Below are 22,848 nucleotides of genomic sequence, written 5' to 3' on the forward strand. Positions count from 1 at the left end.
ATAAAAGGCATAGCAGAAAAGACAGCACAAATGAAAATAAACCAGGATGACTAATGATAGATCAAATAAATACCCTGTAGTAGCAATTATTAAGTAAATCAAGATGCTTCCACATGATTGAACAGTATGCATTTAATAAAATAACGGTGCCAGCAGGAAAATACAAAAAGCAGAACAATCATATGCCTACCTATCATTTTAATCTTGTAAAAATATGTATTCATAGAGACAAAGACTAGAATATGAACATAATTATTTCAAGTTCAATTATGGGTGTTTTTCCCTCTGTTCTTTTATTATAATTATAAAGTATAATCATAATAATAAGTGCTATTTCAGAACCTTAAAGCTAATTGAGTGATTTTACAAGTGTGAGAAGCTGAACCTGAATTTTATCGTTTAGTAAAAATCAAACTGTCCACATTTTTAAGATGCTGTGTTTTCTTATAACAAACATTCCAAATGGTCCGAATCCATGAAGCCTGAAAAGCGAAACTGTTTTCTAGTTCTGTTAAGAGGGGTAGGTAGAAGTATTTTGTATGGTTTATACCTTGCTCTTTTTCTCTCCAAAACTCACCATCACTTGAGTGAGTTTTATTATAGTCAAAACAAAGAGTCCCTCATTCCATGGACCGTAGGACTAGCAGAGGGGAGGAAAGAAGAGGTCCAGAGATGCCCTTTGCCCTTTCCCTCCAGTGATGCCATTTCTTGGGTGTGAAGTGAATAAATGTCTTATTATGTTCCTTAAATCTCTGCCTGTTCTCTGTTCAACAGTGAGCATTAATGCACATTCCCTTGCTAAGCTGACCATACATGAAAAGGAGGCTCAACTTCATAATCTCTCAAAGTCAGAGACTGGAGGGGAACCTCACAAATCCCATACCCAGGAAGAGATTTGTCAACACCTGGCTTACCCCACACTTTTCTTCTGTCTGCTAGGACTAAGGGCAATCCCTCTTTAAATAGTCTGTGGCCAGCCATGTAGCACATTTGTATCACTTTAAAGTCACATTATTATCTGAATCCCTGCAGTCACTCTTATGTTATGTATACATTAGGCACCACAAAAATTCATGTCACTGTACCATCTGACATCACATTCTCCAGTTTTCCAGAAGCCTTATGATTCAAGAAAGAAGAATTTGCAATTCAATATTCAAGAATTTAAATATTGATTCAAAATAGATGTGTCTTTACTGGAATATAAATAGCTTCTTTTCCTCCAGGTGTTTGGACATACTCAGATACCCGCTGTGATTCAGCAGACTGGCTGCCAAATAATGGATTTTGCTATCTGCTGGTAAATGAAAGTGATTCCTGGGATAAGGCACATATGAAATGCAAAACCTTCAGCAGTGACCTCATCAGCATTCATTCTTTAGCAGATGTGGAGCTGGTTGTCACAAAACTCCATAATGGGGGTAAGTTTTTAAGGTATCCTCTTTGAGAGGTTTAAAACATTTTAATGTATCCCTGTTTTCAGATTCTTAGCAAGAATGAAAAGCTTATAGTTTGATCCTATACCTCAGCATTGTCTAATAGAATTTTCTGCAGTGATGGAACCATTCTATAATCTGTGCTGTCCAATTCAGTAGCCAACAGCCACCTGTGGCTTTTGAGCCCTTGAAATGTAGCTAGGGCGACTGGAGAACTGAATTTTTACTTTCATTTCATTTTAATTGATTTACAGTTTTAAATAGCCGCATGTAGCTAGCAGCTACCGACCTGACAGTACCACCATTGATTGAATAATTTCCTTCTTCTCAGAAGCTAAATGCTATTTAAATTACTCCCAACACTTAAGTGATGTTTATTTCACTTTTATAATTATTTGAAAGCTGAAAAATGAAGAACAAAACACCAGAGAGCCAGTATTAAGACCTCCTCCTAGGATTCACCCATAGTAATAGCAAGTACTAGATACCTGTTCTGTGCCAGCATGGTGCCAGTTGTTTTACCTGGGAAGGCAGTATAGTCATTCCATGGCGGTGATGGACAATATCCTTATTCTAACTGGAATATCTATAACTGTATTTGTAGAGTTTCATTATTTCTCATAAAGCAAGGTTTATCTAAACCAGGTATCAGGAACATCCAGCCTACAGGTCATAGTACAGCTGTTCCACCTGTGTACCCTACCTGCATAAGTGACCTGAAAAGCCCTCATCATTGGGCCTGCCTAACTTATCAATACTTTTACAGGTTAATTAAGAATACCATTTTCTGAATTAAAATTTTAAAAGAAAAAAAATACCATCAAGGCTCGTAACACCCCATATCAGAATGTAAAAATCAGTAGCAGTGTACATATTGAAGTATGTAATTGAGTAACCAAACAAATAAAACATTTTTCTTTTAGATGCCAAAGAAGAAATATGGACAGGCCTTAAGAACATAAATACACCAACTCTATTTCAGTGGTCAGATGGTACTGAAGTTACTCTGACTTATTGGGACGAGAATGAGCCATATGTTCCCTACAATAACACTCCCAACTGTGTTTCCTATTTAGGAAAGGTAGGAAACCTCCTCAAGTTTATTTATATCCTTACTGTTATACCTGAAAATCTAATAATAATAGTAAGATGACTTTGGTTGGGATATTTGTGTTTAAGCTGGGAAAGAAAATAAAAGGTAATAGCACTGTAGACTGTCTTTCCAGTAGCTGCTGAAAAAAGGTAAATAAAGCAATTACTAAAGAAGCAATCCGATTCCTGTCTGAGAGTATCTTCTCTGGTGTGAAACAGATCAAGAGAATCCCTTTAGAGCTCAGATTCTTGTGCCAGATTGCTTCTGCTTTTTCTCAGTACCACCAGTGTGATATTTAGCAGGTAGCCACAATTTAACCTGGAAAATCCCATCTTCTCATGTTCAGATCAAAGTAATTCAACTTTGAGAACTGAAAAACTAGTTTTGTTAAAAAATTAGGTCTGACTTTGTTCGAGAATATCTTACTCCTATAGAATGCATAAATGTTTATTGAGCATGCTTCAGTAAGCATGCTCAATAAAGCATGCTTCAGTAAGCATGCTCAATAAAGCATGCTTTGGACTTTCAGAAGAGTCCAAAATAAACTATTGAGCCGAAAGGACATATATGTCTCTATATTTTTGTTTGTAGCACTTTCCTGTGGACTCCTAATTGTTTGGGAGGCCAATTGTGTCACTCAGACTTCTAGAGAGACTTAAGTGGAAGCAATAAATGGTAGGACTATTTAGAAGTGTTTCAATAGTAAAGATGTTTTTAGAAAGGTGTAAAGCTGAATTTAGAAAGGTGTCACATTTAATACTCTATTTAAAAGGATACACAGGATATCTTTAAAAGAGTATCAAAGATAGAAATGAGGTCCCATAGGCCAGAGTGAACTGATGGCTTATCTAGACAGCTTCCAACGTTCAAAACTGACCCGTATCACAATTGACTTACTAAAATTTAATTCAAAGAAAGCAGAGTGACTTAAGCAAAATAAGTGTTAAGTAGCATATTTGAAAGATAGAACTTTGACGTCTAGACTGAAGTAGAGTTGGCAGAAACTTTTGATTCTAAAATTCTTAGAGAGTCGCTATTCTAATCACCATCATCATCTTACATATGAGGAAACTCAGACAGGGAGATTAGGTGACCTGCCCCAAAGTTTTTTTTGTTGTTGTTGTTTTTTAACATCTTTATTGGAGTATAATTGCTTTACAATGGTGTGCTAGTTTCTGCTTTATAACAAAGTGAATCAGCTATACATATACATATATCCCCATATCTCCTCCCTCTTCTGTCTCCCTCCCACCCTCCCTATCCCACCCCTCTAGGTGGTCACAAAGCACCGAGCTGATCTCCCTGTGCTATGCGGCTGCTTCCCACTGGCTATCTATTTTACATTTGGTAGTATATATAACTCCATGCCACTCTCTCACTTCGTCCCAGCTTACCCCTCCCTCTCCCTGTGTCCTCAAGTCCATTCTCTACGTCTGCATCTTTATTCCTGTCCTGCTTCTAGGTTCTTCAGAACCATTTTTTTTTTTTAGGTTCCGTATATATGTGTTAGCATACAGTATTTGTTTTTCTCTTTCTGACTTACTTCACGCTGTATGACAGTCTCTAGGTCCATCCACCTCACTACAAATAACTCAATTTCATTTCTTTTACTGGCTGAGTAATATTCCATTGTATATATGTGCCACATCTTCTTTATCCTTTCATCTGTCGATGGACACTTAGGTTGCTTCCATGTCCTGGCTACTGTTGCCCCAAAGTTTTTTAAGCTGTGGACAAACTTTGGCTGTGTCATATGGAAGAAGACTACAACTCTGGCAACTCTGTGGGCTGGGTTCTTCTCTCTTCAACTTCTGTATAGTGTCCTTTGGTGGTTTTATTGTCACACTTATAAGAAAATGAAACTCATCCCCACTGTGACCTTGAGGTGATGCTGAAGTAACAGGCTTCCAGGTTTGTTGGGTAGCATTTTCTAGGAGTATGTTCTCAGATTTAATCATTCATTTATATTCATTTTCTCCCCCTCCCTTTCCTCCTTCCCCTCCTCCCCCTCTCCCTCCCTGATAGTTGTAGGAAGAAACTATCTTGATTTAAGATAAGAGTTCAATTGTAAATATGTGGCAAATAATTTCTCTTGTGGGAAAAATTATTTTCTGTTTTTTAAAAGCTAGGTCAGTGGAAGGTCCAATCATGTGAAGAGAAACTTAAATATGTATGTAAGAAAAAGGGAGAAAAATTGAATGATACAAGATCTGATAAGATGTGTCCTCCAGGTGAGGTATGTAAAACCCCTGTGGAAATTTTTCTAAGCGATATTATACCTTCTTGGTTAGATATGGTAGTTGAGACTTACATACCTTAGACTTGGAAAATAGAAGAAATTACTAGGTTCTGTTCATTTATACATTAGAGCAAGCCAGAAGGTGGTGAATCATAGATATCGGCACTCTTACAGAAGAAAAGAGTTAATAGGAAAAATAATTATCTATTCATGAATTTCTATAAAAATGTATATGATTATATCCTCAATGCTGATTTTTTACTTCTCTTACTTGCATTATTCTTATTCAAAAATTATTGAACTAACAACTGTTATACTCTTATGATGAGCTAGGCATTAGGGGTAAAGAAAGTTAAGACATTCCTTCTGTCTGACGCAGGCTCACAGGCTTATGGAGGTTTTCTATGAAATTGTATCCCACTCTCATCATGTGTTTAAATTCCCTGCCCATGTCCTTAATTTCCCTTAGTTGTAAGATGTTACTTATGTAACAGAAACTTGCTTCTTATCAAGTGCAGAAGACAGTGTGATATTTTTCCTCTGATTTAGGGCTGGAAGAGACATGGAGAAGCCTGTTACAAGATTTACAAGGATGAGGTTCCCTTTGGAACCAACTGCAATCTGACTGTTACTAGCAGGTGTGAACTTTTAACTCTGGGTTCCTTTGCTAAATAATCTTCCTAAAAAAAAGTGCGTCTTCAATTTATATAGTATTTCAGTCACTGTAAAAAACACCTACTAATTTGACTCTCATTTTGTAGATTTGAGCAAGAATACCTGAATGATATGATTAAAAAGTATACTAAGTCTCCAGAAAAATACTTCTGGACTGGCCTGAGAGATACAGATGCAAGTGGAGAGTATAGTTGGGGAAGCGCTGGTGGAATAAAGCGAGCTGTAACCTTTTCCAACTGGAATTTTCTTGAGCCAGGTGAGTGCCTTATAGCCTTGAAAGCAGTAGAATACAGTGACCTGTGAGAGGCAGCATTCCTCCCAAATGTGTTCTTCACTTACCTTTGAAATATGAAGAGGATGATGATCTTCAGGACTAGAGTCTATCTGTGGAACCATAAATAGAAGCAGCGACTATGTCTTCCCTATGAAATCCTCGGCAATTACCCAATAAAAGCTAGAAAACTCAGTTCTCAGAAACCACCGTCTAATGGCACAGAGCTAGAAGCGTCAGTGTGAGTTTGTTATCTTTTCCATGTCGTCTCAAACAGAACCTAGAAGCTTCATTGTGGAGCACTTTACATTTTCACCTCTCTGCTTCTTAACTTCTTTCTCCAAAATTGAATGTGTTTATTTCTGTTATTCTCAATGGGTGAGAATTAAGGAGGCAATGTATTGTAGGTATTATTTATTCTGAAAGGTAGTTTATCCTTCTTTAGCCTAAAGCATTGACCATAGTTAGCCATAGAATCAGAACACTTGAGCCAGAAAAGGCCTCAGAAGGCCCTTCTGATTTTAGAGTTGAGAAAACAGAGGCTTAGAAAGGTGACTTACTTGTCAAAGGTTACCTGCTTATTGAATGGCTAAAATCCAGATCTGATTTCTAATTCAATGCTTTTTAGAGGCCTTTGGCTTTTTATGAGACAGCATTCGACTTTTCTTCCTTTGAATTATTTATATTTTCTTATGTTTGTATAATGGAATCATGAAGACCGTTTTTATAACATAGAAATTGGAACGTGTGAATGTGTAGTTCAACGCAATATTTGAAATAGAGAATGCCCACAAAATTTGTAATACATGATCATCAATATAAATATGAGTGGTATTGATAATAACAAGGTCATCTTTTTCCTTGTAGAAGATGGAGGATGCAGATGCTAATCCTGGTTAAATTTCACCTCAAATTAGAATGTTCCAAAATACAAAATACGTGATTTCTTTTATAGATACTCAGACATTTTAGAGTCAGTGTCACATTCTTCATGGATAAGCCTCAGTGGTTTGGGGCAGGGGTGCTTAGGAAGTAGCTATAAAAGCTATTGTCTCAGTCTGTAGCCAGAAAGACTGCCTTTTAAGTCCTCTCTACCATTATTATTCCCAGATTCAGCCAGTTTGGTTTGCACTGGGCAAGCCATGGATAGGGGGTAGAATCAGAGAAAACAGCACACCCATCCAGGGTAGCACAGCATTATTTTTCCCAGTCTCTTGTTCCTCTTGCTGTCCTTGTATAATGAGACATGAGACCATCTGGCTTCTCTGTGTGACGGAATGGAAGTTGTCCTTATTACTTTGCAATGTATTTTCTTCTTGTCCTCTGCACATTTTAAGCAGTGTGATGTAATGGGAAAGGGAGCATGGCATTTTGCCAGACAAATCTGGGTTCAAGTTCTGACTCCACCACTCACTAACTATGATTGTGGGCAAGTCACTAATTCTTCATCTGGAGATGGATCTGACAATACAAACTATCTTTTAATGTTGTAGTGAGTAAATAAAATTCTGGCTGCCATAAAATAAATAGTAAACAAATGTATATTACCACACACCTCCTTTTACCTTTATTGTACCAGCTCCTCCTTTGGATCTGAATCTGAGAGTGTTGTTTTGAGGTTTACTAAGTTGCTTAAAAACTGTTGAAAGCTGTTAGGTGAATATGAACGGTTTAGACTGTTCTGAGCCTCATAGTGGTTTAGGGTACAGCTCTACACACACACCACCTGGATTCCAATTCTGGATCAGCAATTTACTCACATGTGACCCTGGACAAATCCCTAATCCTCACTGTACCTCAGTGTGACAATAGAATCCACTCTATGTGACGATCAATTCATTTAATCCTCTTAGAATAGCACCTGGCAAGTAGTAAACACTTCTCTGTATTACTGTCATCATTATTATTGTGAACAACACATTTGTTTCCTCCATTTTCTTTCCTATTCTCTCTCCCCACTTTGAATCAAATGAAGTGTGTAGGCACTAGAAAATGTTGGGGCTTTAATTTTTTAATGTTTTTAAAAAATATTTATTTATTCATTTTATTTTTTGGCTGCGTCGGGTCTTAGTTGCAGCACCTGGGATCTTCGTTGCGGCGTGCGGGATCATCGTTGTGGTGCGCTGGCTTCTCTCTAGCTGTGACATGTAGGCTTCTCCCTAGTTGTGGCTCACGTGCTCAGTAGTTGCGGTACGCGGGCTTAGTTGCCCCGCAGCATGTGGGATCTTAGTTCCCTGACCAGGGATCGAACCCACGTCCCCTGCATTGGAAGGCGGATTCTTAACCACTGGACCACGAGGGAAGTCCCTTTAATGTTATTTTTAATTAAACTTTTCCGTTCAACCCCAGCTTCTCCAGGAGGGTGTGTGGCTATGGCTACGGGAAAGTCTCTTGGAAAGTGGGAGGTGAAAGACTGCAGAAGCTTCAGAGCACTTTCAATTTGCAAGAAAATAAGTGAGGCCCCTGAGCCTGAAGAAGCAGCCCCCAAGCCTGAAGACCCCTGTCCTGAAGGCTGGCATAGTTTCCCCTCAGGTCTTTCTTGTTATAAGGTAAAGTAATGTTCTCATTCAATCCCTCAATGAAGCTATCTGTCTGCTCTCCTAGTCCATGTCTTTGTACAAACTGTGCTCCTCCCCAGACACATACATCACCTACTGAAGTGTTTGGGAGCACAGAGCCCTTGTCAGGGTATCATTGAACCTCTGGTGTCAGATGACTCATTCCCATATAAACTCACGTGCTACCCAAAAGAGCAGGGCCAGAGCCAGAACTGGCTCTTTCCTAGGGTTCTTTTGTTCTGGGAAATTGGGTGAGCTGCATGCCATGCTAATACTTTGCTTATGATTCTCATATCCCTCTAATTATTGTTGTCAAATGAAGAGTTCTGTCACTTCTTACAAGTCAAAAATTTTATTTTAGGGTCCGTGTCAGTCTGGCCTCTAGTTGACACTTTCAGCAGGACCTGTCTGTGTCACAGTATATGGGCCTTTACCTCTGTCTTTATTACACTTCTGAGAGTCCATTTCAGGGGCCCACACATTTGACTATAATCAACTTTGAAATTATGAATACTTTATGATTATACCAGAAAACAAATTAACATTATATTTTGTTAAGCTATTTCATATAGAAAGAATTGTAAGAAAGAGGAACTGGGAAGAAGCTGAGAGATTCTGCCAAGCACTTGGAGGGCACCTTCCTAGCTTCAGTCATATGGATGAAATAAAGAAATTTCTGCACTTTCTAACAGACCAGTTCAGGTAATACTTTTAGAGTGAGATCTTCTATGTTAAATTTGATGTCCTCTAGGTATTCAGAATTGACATGTTTTATTATCTAAAAGGGTTATTCAGTACTTTAACAGTCATTCAACATCAAACATTTTTATGTGCAAGACGCTATGAGGGATTCAGAGATGAAGGAGACAGGGTCCCCACCCTTTGTGTAGTGTAATAATGTCCAGCAGTGGGGATACAAAAAGTATGGTGGAAAAATCTAGAACATGAGTAAGGAGAGGCCATGGGAATTTAGAGGAGGGAGGAAGTGTTTCTGGGAGGTATAATTGGGGAAAATGTTATGAAGAAGGATGATTCTTAGGAAGTAAGGTAATATTTGAAAGTTAAGATGGGAGAAAAAGCCAGGGAAAGCAGAACATAAGCAAAGGAACTGAGACTAGAATATACAGATATGGTGAAAGAGAAATGAGCCATAGAACTTAGCTAGAAAATGGAATTTGGGTATAAAATTAGAACACCCTTTCTTGCCAGGGAAGGAGTTTAATATTAAGTCAATAGGCAACAAACAAACAAAAACGAAGTGTGTATGTGTGTGTGTGTGTGTGTGTGTGTGTGTGTGTGTGTGTGTGTGTAGAGAGAGAGAGAGAGAGAAAAACAGACAGACAGACAGAAAGACATGGTAGGTAGATGCAGAACAATTAATTATAAGGCTATTACAGCCCAGCTGGTAGAAAACTACATTGAAGAAGGGCAGTAAGATGGGACAATAAGGAAGTGATCAGAGGTGTTACAAAGATGGAGTCAATAAGCCACTGTGATTTTGATGTTATGTAGAAGGAGGATTCCTGAACGGTTTTCTTGATGTCCTTAAAGATAATGTGGAGAAATATGGGCCAAGTGTTGCTGCCATAGAGGGAATTTTTTCTGAAGCTTTGGGGACAATCATAGGTATGAGGGGCTTCTACTTCACAATTTATTTTTCCCCTCACTTTTTTTTTTTTGTTTTCTTTTTTAAGAGAATGAACTTTTTAATTTATTTATTTATTTATTTTTGGCTGTGTCGGGTCTTAGTTGCAGCATGCGAGATCTTTCATTGCAGCACATGGGCTCTTCGTTGCAGTGCACAGGCTTCTCTCTAGTTGTGGTGCGTGGGCTCCAGAGAGTGTGTGCTCAGTAGTTGCGGCACACAGGCTCTGTAGTTGTGGCTCGCGGGCTCCAGAGTGTGGGGGCTCAGTAGTTGTGGCGCAAGGGCTTAGTTGCTCCGTGGCATGTGGGTTCTTATTTCCCAGACCAGGGATCAAACCTGCGTCCCCTGCATTGGAAGGCGGATTCTTAGCCACTGGACCATGAGGGAAGTCCCTCCCCTCACTTTTTGAATCGAAAAGAAGACCAAAATTTGTAAATCAAGGAGTCAGGGTATATCAGGCAAACTTATGGAAAAGAAATCACCACCTGGACATATCCTAGTGAATACTTTCCTGATCATTTTGACTCAAAAAAACAAAGACTTCAAAGAAAAAAAGCAAAAATAAAACAGGTACCAAAACACAAAATCCAGCTAGCCTTCTTCTCTAGGCCATTAAATATAAGAAGGCATTTTAAAAACTGACATCTAAAGAGTTTTGAACTGGAAAATGTGGGCAATGTGTTGATCTTAGTTCCCAGTGGTGTGGTTTTTCATTTGTGAAGATAGTAATTGATAATGCTCCCTACTTGAAAAAAATTTCAAAGACATATTCCAGTTGAGAGATGAATAAAAATCAAAAAACATGAACAGGTATTTTGTTGTTAAAGAATTAGAAGGTAGAATACATAACATAAAAACATAGCCCCAGTCTAAATAATGCAATATATGTAATTATAAAATTACCCTAAATTATCCTAAATTTAGAATGTAATTATCCTAAATTCTGAAAGAGAAACAAGAATATTTTAATAAAACCAGGTGTTAACTCTGGTTAATACCAGAGTTTATAACTCTGTTTATAAATAAAAACTGAGATGTAAAGAGATAAAATGGTTGTGAAAACTGAAAGTATAATAAATTTTTCATTTTACCTGGAAATCATATTTAGAAACACAGATTTTGTATTTTTTTAAAACTGTAAAGAGTATGTTCATCTACTGAATATGTAATGGGTGAAAAAAAAAGGCCCATACAGAAAATTATAAAGGAATAAAATAACAAAGCATGAAGTCCAGCATAAAGAAGATGGCAGAAGACCAAATGTATCCATTATCAGTTATGTTTAAGTCGAAGTTTGCAAATGTGTTCAGTAATGAAACCCAACTCTATGCTGTTGAAAGATACCTAAAACAAATCTTGCCGATTAGTACCTTTCCAGCCCAAGGAGTATTATGTTCTTTTCCTGGAAGGAAGGGACCACAAAGCGTTTCAGAATCAAAACATTTTGATAAAATCCATATTTTTGACACTCCTTTTACAATTAAAACAACCGGCAACATTTTCATATTGCAGCAATAATTAGTGCTGAATAGCCAGTGGCCCACCAAAATGCGGCATCACTCTCCAATTTGTTGTGGTCTCCAGTTTATTACTCCTTGGCCACTTCACTTGCTTATGTTATTTTATTTCTTTATAATTTGCTGTATGGGCCTTATTCACCCAAGTAGCATTGAGTTAATAATCACAAACTTAACACAAAAATTAGAATGGGAAAATTAAAATAATGGGCAAAATTATATTGTGTAAATGTGAATGAAAAAGCTAGAGTTGTAGTATTAATATTAGATAAAATACAATTGAAGTAAAAAGACATTAAATGGGAAAATGAGATCTTATTATTGATTAAAGGTACAATCTACAGTGAAGTTATAATAGTCAAGAACCTTTACACACTTAAAAGGTATCAAAATGTATAAAACAAAAATATTAATTATATTACTAAAATTTTTCAATAAAAAATAGTAATGAGAGACTCTAACGCTCATCTCATTTATCGACGAACGAGACAGGCAAAATAGAAATAACATAGAACATATGCATAGTATAATTAAGGTTGATTTAATAATATCCTCTTTATTTATAGATTAAAAAGTCTGTATATACTTCCCCTTCAAGCTCTTTGCCTGGATCACTTAAAATAATGCACCTATTAGGCTAAAAAAAAAAAAAAACCCTAACATTTCAAAGTGGTAAAATTATACAAGTTACATTAGAAGTGAAATCAAATCCCCTTCACCTAAAAATTCAGTGTTTTAAAAAAAATTTTTATTGGAGTATAGTTGATTTACAATGTTGTGTTAGTTTCAGGTGTACAACGAAGTGAATCAGTTATACATATACATATATCCACTCTGTTGTAGATTCTTTTCCCAAATAGGTCATTACAGTGTATTGAGTAGAGTTCCCTGTGCTATACAGTACATCCTTATTAGTTATCCATTTTATATATAGTAGTGTGTATGTATCAATCCCAGTTCCCAATTTATTCCTTCCCCCACCCTTTCCCCCCAGTAACCATAAGTTTATTTTCTACATCTGTGACTCTTATTTACAAAATAAACATTCAGTGTTTTTAAGAACTCTTTTGGCAAGTAAATCAAAACTGTATAGATGATAATAAAAACACTCATTCTGAAATTCATGGGATATAACCAAAGCTATAGCTGGAGGTACATTAATAGCTTTAAGGGCTTTAATTATTAAACAAAAATAATGAAAATAAGCATTCACCTAAAAGTTAAAATATTTATCAACATAAATAAAAGGAAACCATAAGAAAGAACCTAATAAAGATAAAAGTGAAATGAATGAATTAGAAACTAGAAAAGCAGTAGAACTGACAAATCCTAGAGTTTTATCTCTAGAAATAAAACTACAAAACAGAAGAAAAAAAATCTACTGATGACTAAATCATGAAAACAAACCAAAAAACCAGATACTTAAAATGAAACCTAAGTAAGAGATTATAAAATCCTTTCAATGGAGAATTTTTTTAACTGGTAAGAATCCTATGCATAATTCTATGTTATTATAATGAAATTATTAAAGTGAACAATATCTAGGGAAATATAAATTAGTATATAATTGATTTAATAAGTGGAAACCCGGTAATCCAATAGCCATGGAAAAAATGGAAAAAGTTAACAAAGAATTTCTTCCAAGAAAAAGATAGGAACTACATATATGGTTCTATATGTGAACTCCTTCATATTTTAAAAAAGAGATCATTACCACGTATTTCAATAGTACAACCAAGAGATTGTATTCCATTACATAGAAACTGGTGCAAGCATTCAGTTTATTTCACAAATAGTCTAATTCTGATATCACAACCTGTCAAAGATAGCACAAAGAATTATAGAGCAACCTCATATCTAGACTTGAAAAAGTAAATACTAACAAGGGATACAATAACAAACACAGATATACTGCTTATTGAGTGCCAGATAATGTCCTAAGTATTTTCTACTAACTAATCCTTACAACGGCCTATGAGGTAGGTTACTATGCCCATTTTATCTAAATGGGGAGATGGAGACGCAAAGAAGTAAAACAACTTGCCCAAGGTTATATAGTTAGTAAATAAAGGATCCAATATATGAACCCATTAGAGCCCACTTTCTTAACCGAGTGTGTTATAGTACCTCAGAATAACATGCCTTGATCGTGTAGGATTTCTTCCAAGAGTACAAGGTTGGGCCAGTATTAGGAACTCTATATATCTAGTCAAATATGTGATCATCTTAATAGGTGCTGAAAATGCATCTGGTAAAATTCACTATTCATTCCTGGTTTTATATATAAATATATACTTAGCATATTTAATTAATATAATTAACACATAATTTCTTATTAAATTAAAAATAGAAGTATAGTTCAACCAATAGCCATATGATACTTAGTGATTAAACATTAAATGCATTTCCATGAAAGTCAGAAAAAAGGTAAAGATGCCTAGTATCATCACTTTTGTTGATCTTTGTTTGGAATTTTTCCCCTGTTCATTAAGATTTTAAAAAAAAAGAACATTACAACATGCAAATATTTATAATATATTAAGTGGGAAGAAAGGCAAATTATAAAAGAGTAAAAAATATGCTATTTACATCAAAAAGTAGACTGCAAAAATACGTCAGAAAAGATCATTGTTGTTACCTCTCGAAGATAAGATTTTGAATGCGTGTTTAAATGTTTGAACATTTTTCCACATTTTCCAGATTTGCATTAATATGCTAACTATTGTAAAGCAAGTAAAGTCTCACTACAGTGTGCTTGGAATCTGATGAAAAATATAATACGTGTGTTCCATAAATAATCATTTATTAAGCATCTATTGTATAATTTCTAGTATTTTAGACTTCATTCTCTAGCATTAGAAATTAATATACAAAATTTCATTGCACACTAACTAAGCTAATTTGAATATACAAACTCTTAAGTTTCTTTTGAGGTGAGTGTTTCTTAGCTACTGCCCACAACCTTGAGAGTAGAGTATAATGAATGCAATATTCAGACCGAATCTTTCCAGACATACATTTATTAAACAGTCATTGAAGCAGGCACAAAACATGTTATATAACCTGTCTTGTAAGCTTACAGCATCCCGGTAGTCTGTCCTTTTAGGTTCCAGTGACCATCTTGCATGGAAGGCTCATTTGAGGTAAATGTGACAGTGTTCCAGAGGCAGGATTCTTCTGTTCCCACTATAGTTGGCATCAGGCAGTCCCAGTCACCTGACCCAATGACTGGACATGGGACCATTAAAAGATCAGGCCCCAGGGCTTCCCTGGTTGTGCAGTGGTTAAGAATCCACCTGCCAATGCATGGGACATGGGCTTGAGCCCTGGTGCAGGAATATCCCACATGCCGTGGAGCAACTAAGCCTGTGTGCTACAACTACTGAGCCTGCGCTCTAGAGCCCATGCTCCACAACAAGAGAAGCCACCGCAGTGTTCGAAGCTTGCGTGCTGCCACGAAGAGTAGCCCCTGCTCGCCACAACTAGAGAAAGCCCGTGCGCAGCAACGAAGACCCAACGCAGCCAAAAGTAAATAAATTTAATAAATTTTAAAAAAAGAGAGAGATCAGACCCCAGATCCATTTCCAGTGGTAGAGGATACCAGCCTCACCAGATTCTAATACCCTTTCATGAGAGTGAGAGTGTCCCTAAGTATTTTTAGCTATTCCTCATATCTTCAATTTTACCAGTGAGTGCCCATTTCTAAGATCATGCTGATTAACAAGCTTCTAAGTTTGCTGATATTAACCTATTTCTGACATTTACTCCGCTAACAACCAAAGTCTCAGGTACGGCTTTTGGACCACAGACTCCCTTGTGGTAGCTGCCTCTGGAGCATAACCTTTCTAATACCCTGCTGACCCTCCCTGAAGAGAGAATTTCAGCCGGGCAGCTTGCTAGCCCCTAGATCTCAAGCTTGACATACACAATATCATACTGTCTAAGCTAAAGTATTTTTACGGAAAATACTGACATAAACAAACTGGGTTTTGAATCAAGTTCCTAACCCAGCAAGAGGTTAGAAACCTTTACGTGGTTCAGGGAGCCATGGAAAAGTACTAAGCCATGAGGTTGTGGATACAGTCAGCCCTCCATATCCACACGTTTCACATCCACAGATTCAATCAACTTCAGATCGAAAATATTTGAAAAAAATTCTGGAAAGTTCCAAAAGGCAAAACTTGGATTTGCCTCATGTTGGCAACTATTTACATAGTATTTACACTGTTTTAGGTATAATAAGTAATCTAAAAATAAAGTATGCAGGAGGACATGTTTAGGTTACATGCAAATACTACATCATTTTATATAAGGGACTTGAGCATCTGTGGATTTTGGTATGAGGGGGGTCCTGGAACCAATCCCCTGTGGATACCAAGGGGCAACTGTATTTGTGGGAATCAATTGATGAAAAATGGAATATCATATATGATATAAAGGATCATTAAGAGCTTGTATATACAGAACAAATTACACTAGAAAACAAAAGTCTGAGAGGTATTTAAGGACTCTTTCTTGATTTTTTAATTTCTAATCACACTTGCTGAGTTCTCCCCCTCAATTAAAAATTAATACAGGTTCATTATGTAAAATTGGGGAATGTAAAAAATGATAATGAAGAAAACTAAATCACCTCAAATCCTAACTCCTAGTTATAAACATAGTTAACATTTAGTATAAATCTTTTCCATTTTCTTCTATTCCTATCATATAGTTTATTTTCCACAGAATATACAATGTTTAGTTTCTTTTCTGATCACAGAAGCAATGTATACTGAATTTAGAAAACAGAAGAGCACAAAGGAAAAACACATCACCATAATCCTTTCACTCATAGGGACTATATTTTATTTGTACTCATCCTAGCAGCTAATACAGTACCATGTATTAATCAGACTGTAACGTCTGCTTAATACGTGCTCCATTAATAGATCATTTGCCCATGCTATATTTAGACAACATATTCTAAAACTTATTCAATATTATAACCATGGCTTGAAGGGAAGAAAGGAAGCCAGCCCATTTATATCAGAAAAATGATTCTAAAGCTTATTCCTTGAACACCTTAGCTTTTTATTGCAGGGATTGACCTTTCTCGGCGAGACGTCCATTGCCCAAATTGTGTTTTGCCTGCCAAGGAATAAGGTCAGATTACTGCTCTACTTCTCACAATCTAAGTTCCATTCTCTGTTTGTATTTCAATGAAAAGAGTTCATGGTGCACCAGATCATTAAGGCTCTAAAATCTTTGCAACTCTTAACAGCAGCCCACCAGGGAAAGCCATTGTAGAACAAAAGTAGTTTTAGGATTAGGGAAGAAAGCCTTGTTTGCAGTGCGATTGCTGCTGTGTGCACTACCTCCAGTGATGTGGCATGAGTGGATTTGGATATAAATCTAAGGCTTTGCAGACTAAGCGCCCTCATCAAATAGTGTTTATTGGGGGTTATGGTTGAGGTGCTGTTTTCCTTAGGAACCAGATGCAGCAGGAAATTTGATTGAGAGTAGAAATTTTAATGCAAATACAGAAAGTAACCTTTCATGCAATGTCTTCTTAACCTCATAGCCTTAAAACCATATACTTAGTGTTTGGAGCAGAAGAAATTTATATACAGAGAGAAGTTTTCAGTTTGATTTAATTCCTCAGTTATGATCCATTTCTTCCCACAAATTTTTTTTCTTCCCTCGAATTTTTGAAAATCCATATTAAAGGTGTGCGACGATTAATGTGATTTCCAATTTCTTCTTCTCTTTATCTACCTACAGACAAATCAGGCCAAACCAGGAAGAAGTTACAAATGAGAAATTAAGTAAAAAAACCCCACAAGTAGCTACTATTTACTATATTTATAACCGACTAATAAATCTCTTGAAATGGAAGCTGAAAACTATAAAGGTCTGGGTTGCAATGAAGTTCAGTCTCAGAATGTAGTGAAGATGAGAAGCTTTGGACATGGGACAAACTTCTCTCTAGGAAACTGTTCTCTGAGATGCAGCAGAGGAGGCAGAAATGGGCTTGAAACCAGAGGTTTCTAAGGGAAGATGAGGAGCTAAGAGCAGACTGAGTGGAAATGGTGGGGACAGACCCCTAAAGAAGCTTTCTGTGGGAGCAGCCTATAGAGTAAATGCAGATGGCAAATGATCTTTGATCATCTTCCAGTCATACTGCTGATTGTGCAAAGAAGATAAAATATCTAATGCTCACTTTAGGGAAACACAGAATTCCGCACAAATTCTCCAGGCCCAAATACATAATCTACAAAAATTAGAAAGAAATGAAGTTTGAGGAAGCAAACTTGACCTCTTCTTTATTTTAGCTGTCTGAGTTTAATTATAATGTATATATGGCAATTATCTAGACCTGGTGGTTTAGAAATCTAACAATCGGAAAGTATGATACATTTGGAAGTCTGTAGGAAAGCTCTGATTAGTTGAAGACACAAACTGCAAAATCCTTTTTTAGCTGCTAAATTCAAACTAGACTTAATTGTCTCCACTGGATTTATCTTAACTCTGCAAATTGGTAATCTTTCTTTCTGAAAGAAAACAGTATAACAATAAAAACTGAAAGGGGACTGCCTTCATATTCCATTGCAATAAGTTGAAAAGCTTGAGGTTGGTAAGGTACAAAACATGCTTATTGATGTTAAAATATGAGGGAATGTTGAACAGAGGAAAGAGATGAAGAAAAGCAATTATTTCATTAAAAAGTGAGAAATTAATTTAAAATTAAGTTTGTTCCTGCCTTGGGTTCACTGGCAAATATTTTTAAATGCAGACTTACTCTATTCCCAGCAGTCTTGTAACTGTATGTTCCGTATGTTCCATATATTCTACTGAGCTTGAGAGTAGGGATTAACTTTAGATTTGGATTCTACCCCTTTTCTAATACGTGTTCTATTTATGCTTAGCATTTATGTATGTATTGCTTTGCATATATAACATTCACTCGTGTACTGGTGGTACATGACATATACAATCAGAAGGTTAAATTAAATGGAAAGTAACCAGCATCACCAACCCACCACACCCGCCAAAAAAAAATTGCATGGTGAATGGTCTACTTTTTAAGGCCTAAGAAGTATACTATGTTTTAGAGAGTATTTTCAAATGAAGTTAGAGATGGAGAAATTTCTTACGGTTATATCGCTTCAATTTATTGAAAATATCTCCCTGGTTAGAGTATAAGTTTAATTGAGGGGAAGGGATCACTTACAATGTATGTCCCTGCGTCCATATGTTGTTGTATGTATTCTTCCTTGGAATGCCTATCCTTTCTCCGCTCAGCCAGCCTGAATACTGGCACATTGTAAACACTCAGATTATGGCTCCAAAGAAATGTTGGCAATTCTTCAAAGACTGTCCTTTGTCCTACTAACTCTACAAAATGTTTCCTGACTTCCTACAGTCCACAGTGACCTCTCCTTTTTCCGAACTCTTTGTAGTGCTTAAAATGTATGCAAATTTTTATCATTTGATGTTTTTCAAAAATGGTCTCATATTTTCTTTGTTCATATATATCTTGTCTCCCTGACTAGTTTATATGCCACTTGAGGGTAGATATTATGTCTTGTGTTTCTCTGTATCATCATTGCACATAGCTCAGTGCCTTGCACATGAAAGCATAATAGTTATGACAGTTAAATATATTCACTTAAGTGATTGCTTAATTATATTGCTCTGGTATAACCCATGGAGTTTGGTATTTAGAAAATATTGATACTTGAATGCTTGTTTTACTTTAAACTTAGTGGGCAGAGGGAATTAAATTTTTTTTTAAATCTCATTTAATAAAAGGTTAGCCAAGCCAAAGGTTAGCCAGGTTCTTCATTTTAAAAAGATACTTGATAGTTATAGACAAATGCTTTAAGGAAATGCTATGGTTGTTTTTGTATCTGAAAACATTATCTAATATTGAAGCTCTGCAGTAAAAGTTTTGAAATAATCATATACTTTTTTTCCCTCCTAAGTTCTTCAAAGCAGAATAGTTTTTGCCTTTCATATGAAGAAAATAACATAAAATTTAGTTTAAAAAAGTCTGGTACTTTTTTGATAGCTACCCTGTAAATAGGGTTCAGTTTCATTTCAGAAGACTTGTTTATATAGCTTGAAACTGTGTTTCTCAGTTAGTGAGAAGGTCTTCTGAATAAACTTACATGTCTTAAGCATTTTAGACATGTGGATGCTAAATGTTTTTGCCAAATGCTGTGCTCAGATTTTCTTAACACTTCCTTTTTACATAGTGACCAGCGTTGGCTTTGGATAGGTTTGAATAAAAGGAGCCCTGACTTACAAGGATCCTGGCAATGGAGTGATCATACACCAGTAAGTTTAATCTTTCTCGTTTAGGATAATATGGAAGGAGTATTTATTTCAATAACAAGAAAGTTGATTGTTAATTAATATAGCCATACAACCATTAAATTATGTAGATGTATCTTTTTTGAAATGGAAATAGATTCATATATATGAAGTGGGGAAAAATAAGTTACTAATCTCACTTTTATTAAAAAAATAACCATACACATAGTCTCTCTACATATAATCCAAAAAAAATAAAAATATAGATATATAAATATAGCAGTCATTTTGGGGTAGTAAAAGTGATTTTTTTTCTTTTTCTTTGTTTTTTTTCCTTTTTTTTCATAATGAGCAGCTTTTATTTTTATTATTTAAAAATATGAGTTATATAAAAAAGAAAGAATTTTAATTGGAGGAAACAATTCAGGAGAACCTGAAAAAGTCCTTAAATATTATTTCAAATGTTTACATTATCCTAAGGAGAGGTTTTAGGTAACACTTAGAGGAGCAAATTATTCTCAGGTATTAAATATTTGCTCCACATTACCGTTGTGTCAAGTCATTGTATATTCTTTCAAAATGTAAAATTCCTTGACTTCATTTTCATGTTGGAGCATATCCAAGAATAGTCAATCGAATAACTAACATTTCAACACATGCATTTAAAAAAAGTATTTTGCAAGCTCCTGATTCTTTATGACTCCAACTGTGAACTTAATACATGATTAACCTCCACTTCTGAAACTGTAGCCTCCTTTGTTTGGAAACTGAAGACCTCATGGCATTTTATGAGTCCTCGCGTGATTTAGCATCCTGACATAAAAAAGAAATGAAAAAGTTTTCCTCCCTTGGCATATGAACACACTTGAGTTATTAAAGCTGCCTAAATTACATCTAAATTGCAAATATTTATACATCAGTCTTAAATTCTCAAGCCTCTCTTGTCTTTTAAGGTGTCTACTATCATCACGGCAAATGAGTTTCAGCAGGATTATGATATCAGAGACTGTGCCGCTGTCAAGGTCAGTACAATGCTGGAAAATCTGCATATTTAAAAAATAAATCTGGTAGTATGTGCAATCAGGCAACAGATCCATGAAGTGCCTTTTGCACGTGGAGCATGATATTAGGTGCAATGGGAGGTTAGAAGTACACCCATGGCCCAGCCCTCAAGCAACTTAACTGACACTTAATTTGAGAAGATAAAATTCATATTCAAGAAAGACGACTCTTGTTACTATGCAGTAATAAGCTCCAAATGAGTAGGCTGAGGAGGGCTAATGAAACTCAGAAGAGGAAGTGATTTCTATTGCCTATTTCCAGAAAGAGGTGGGACCTCAACTGGACCTTTAAGGATGGATAAAGTTTGTACAGGTAGGATAGGGTAAGGCATAAAAGAAAGTGGGGGTGGAAGGGAGAGGCTTATGCAGTGAGGGGAACAGTGCAGATCAAGAAGTTTTAGTTGGTGCTGTGGTTGAAAACAAAGGTGGGAAGTTAGACTGATGCCAGGTTAAGGAGTTTGTGCATTTTTTTGGTAGGCAACAGAACATGATTAACGGTTTTTGACAAGAACTAAGGAGGGCGTGAGAAGATTCATCTTGAGACAGATTTCAAGATGCAAAAGATAGGACCAGAAGACATGGAAGACCAGTCAGGCCTCTTCCTTTGCAGACTTCATTTGTTTATTCGTTCCATAAGTAGTATGTCCAAGCAGTCTGTGATGCTCTGGGGGGTCAACAATGACAAGATATAAAACAGTCGTTGTCTTCACAGAACTTACAATCTCGTAGGAGGTAAAGACAAGTAAAAGAGCAATTACAAGGGCTATGACAGACAAAGTGTAAGTTTTATGCAAGAACAAGAGTGTTATAGGAGAGTAACAATGACGGTGATGATGGTTATGATACAGCAGCTAACACTTGCTGACTCATGAGCCAGGCACAGTCATGTCACATATATTATCTCACTTAATACTTAAGCAACCTTGTCAGGTAGGTACTGTTACCATATCCATCTCACGGGGAAGAAATGTGAGCTCTGAGTAACTTACATGATTACAGAACTGAAATTTAAACCTAGGTGTATGGGTCTACTATGCTATGTATGGCATTTATAGAAACAGTCAGAAGGGGTATTTGTTTATGGAGAAAATAGTAGTACATTTTAGTTTAACTGATGTTTTGAATCCAAGCTTGCAGTAAGAAATATGCTGTAGTAAGTTAGAATAAAGAAACTGGAGTTGAAGGAAAATGTTCATTAAAAAAAGAGTTCTCTAGTGGCCTAGTGGTTAGGATTCCGGGCTTTTACTGCCAGGGCCCAGGTTCAGTCCCTGGTCAGGGAACTGAGATCGCACAGGCCACGCAGCACGGCCAAAAAAAGAAAAAAACAATCGCAAAGGGCCAAGAAGTGGATTTGGGGTGATTACCAACATTTTATAAAATGTAAGAGGATGAGGAGGGAGGAGACATCTAGAAACTATCTTTGCTATGTAAGCCCAAGAAAGAGATTCAGGAAGATGATTGACCAGAAATGTTGCACGAAGGTTGAGACCAAGTACTGAGAAGGCCATTGGAAAGCATTATTTCAAAGTAACTGTTTTAGTAAAACACTCTGTAGTATCATGCTGTTTTTATAGAATTCCCAGTTTAACACATGAAAGAATGAAAACTTAATAGAAGTTTGTGAAGTTTCCAGAACACTGATGCAATAAACTACATTCTATGTAAGTTGTGTCCCTATGTGTGAAAAGATTGGAAGAACCTACCAAAAAACTAAACAGAAGAGACACTGATCAGTAACAAGGCCAGCTAGGGCAGTGTCTGGAAGGAGAATCTTACCTCACCTGCCACCTTCTAACCCTCCAAAATGTTGCCCTTAAGAGATAGCAGTCCAAAAACTGATGGATGCTCCTACCAGGTCCTGTCCTCCCCTTTCCTCTCCCTGTTGCTTGCTGCCTGGAATTTGTAGAGAGCCATCTTAGACCACACAGAGGAGGGCAATATCCCAGAAACACAAAGCAACGCCAAAGGTGGAACTTGGGCCCCTGATGCCAGACTTTTATGTCACTTTTCATAGGTCTGCTATGATCACAGGAGGCTGGTGTTTGGAAACCACTG

The 22,848-nt window shown here is 36.5% G+C and overlaps 1 protein-coding gene across 2 annotated transcripts in view; it reads left to right on the top strand.

Moving 5' to 3' along the window:
- LOC309630244 (CD302 antigen) overlaps positions 1-22,848 on the top strand; it is a 131,086-nt gene that overhangs the window by 23,169 nt on the left and 85,069 nt on the right. For both annotated transcript variants that reach the window (XM_082395227.1, XM_082395224.1), the window contains exons 7-15: positions 1,227-1,421; positions 2,360-2,517; positions 4,655-4,765; positions 5,318-5,406; positions 5,530-5,699; positions 8,064-8,263; positions 8,832-8,974; positions 19,675-19,756; positions 20,686-20,754. In XM_082395227.1, coding sequence (XP_082251353.1) covers positions 1,227-1,421; positions 2,360-2,517; positions 4,655-4,765; positions 5,318-5,406; positions 5,530-5,699; positions 8,064-8,263; positions 8,832-8,974; positions 19,675-19,756; positions 20,686-20,754 — 1,217 coding nt within the window. The remainder of the gene's footprint in view (positions 1-1,226; positions 1,422-2,359; positions 2,518-4,654; positions 4,766-5,317; positions 5,407-5,529; positions 5,700-8,063; positions 8,264-8,831; positions 8,975-19,674; positions 19,757-20,685; positions 20,755-22,848) is intronic.

Source organism: Balaenoptera borealis (assembly GCF_965194805.1).
Source record: "Balaenoptera borealis genome assembly, chromosome: 6".
In the NCBI taxonomy this organism is placed as follows: Eukaryota; Metazoa; Chordata; class Mammalia; order Artiodactyla; family Balaenopteridae; genus Balaenoptera; species Balaenoptera borealis.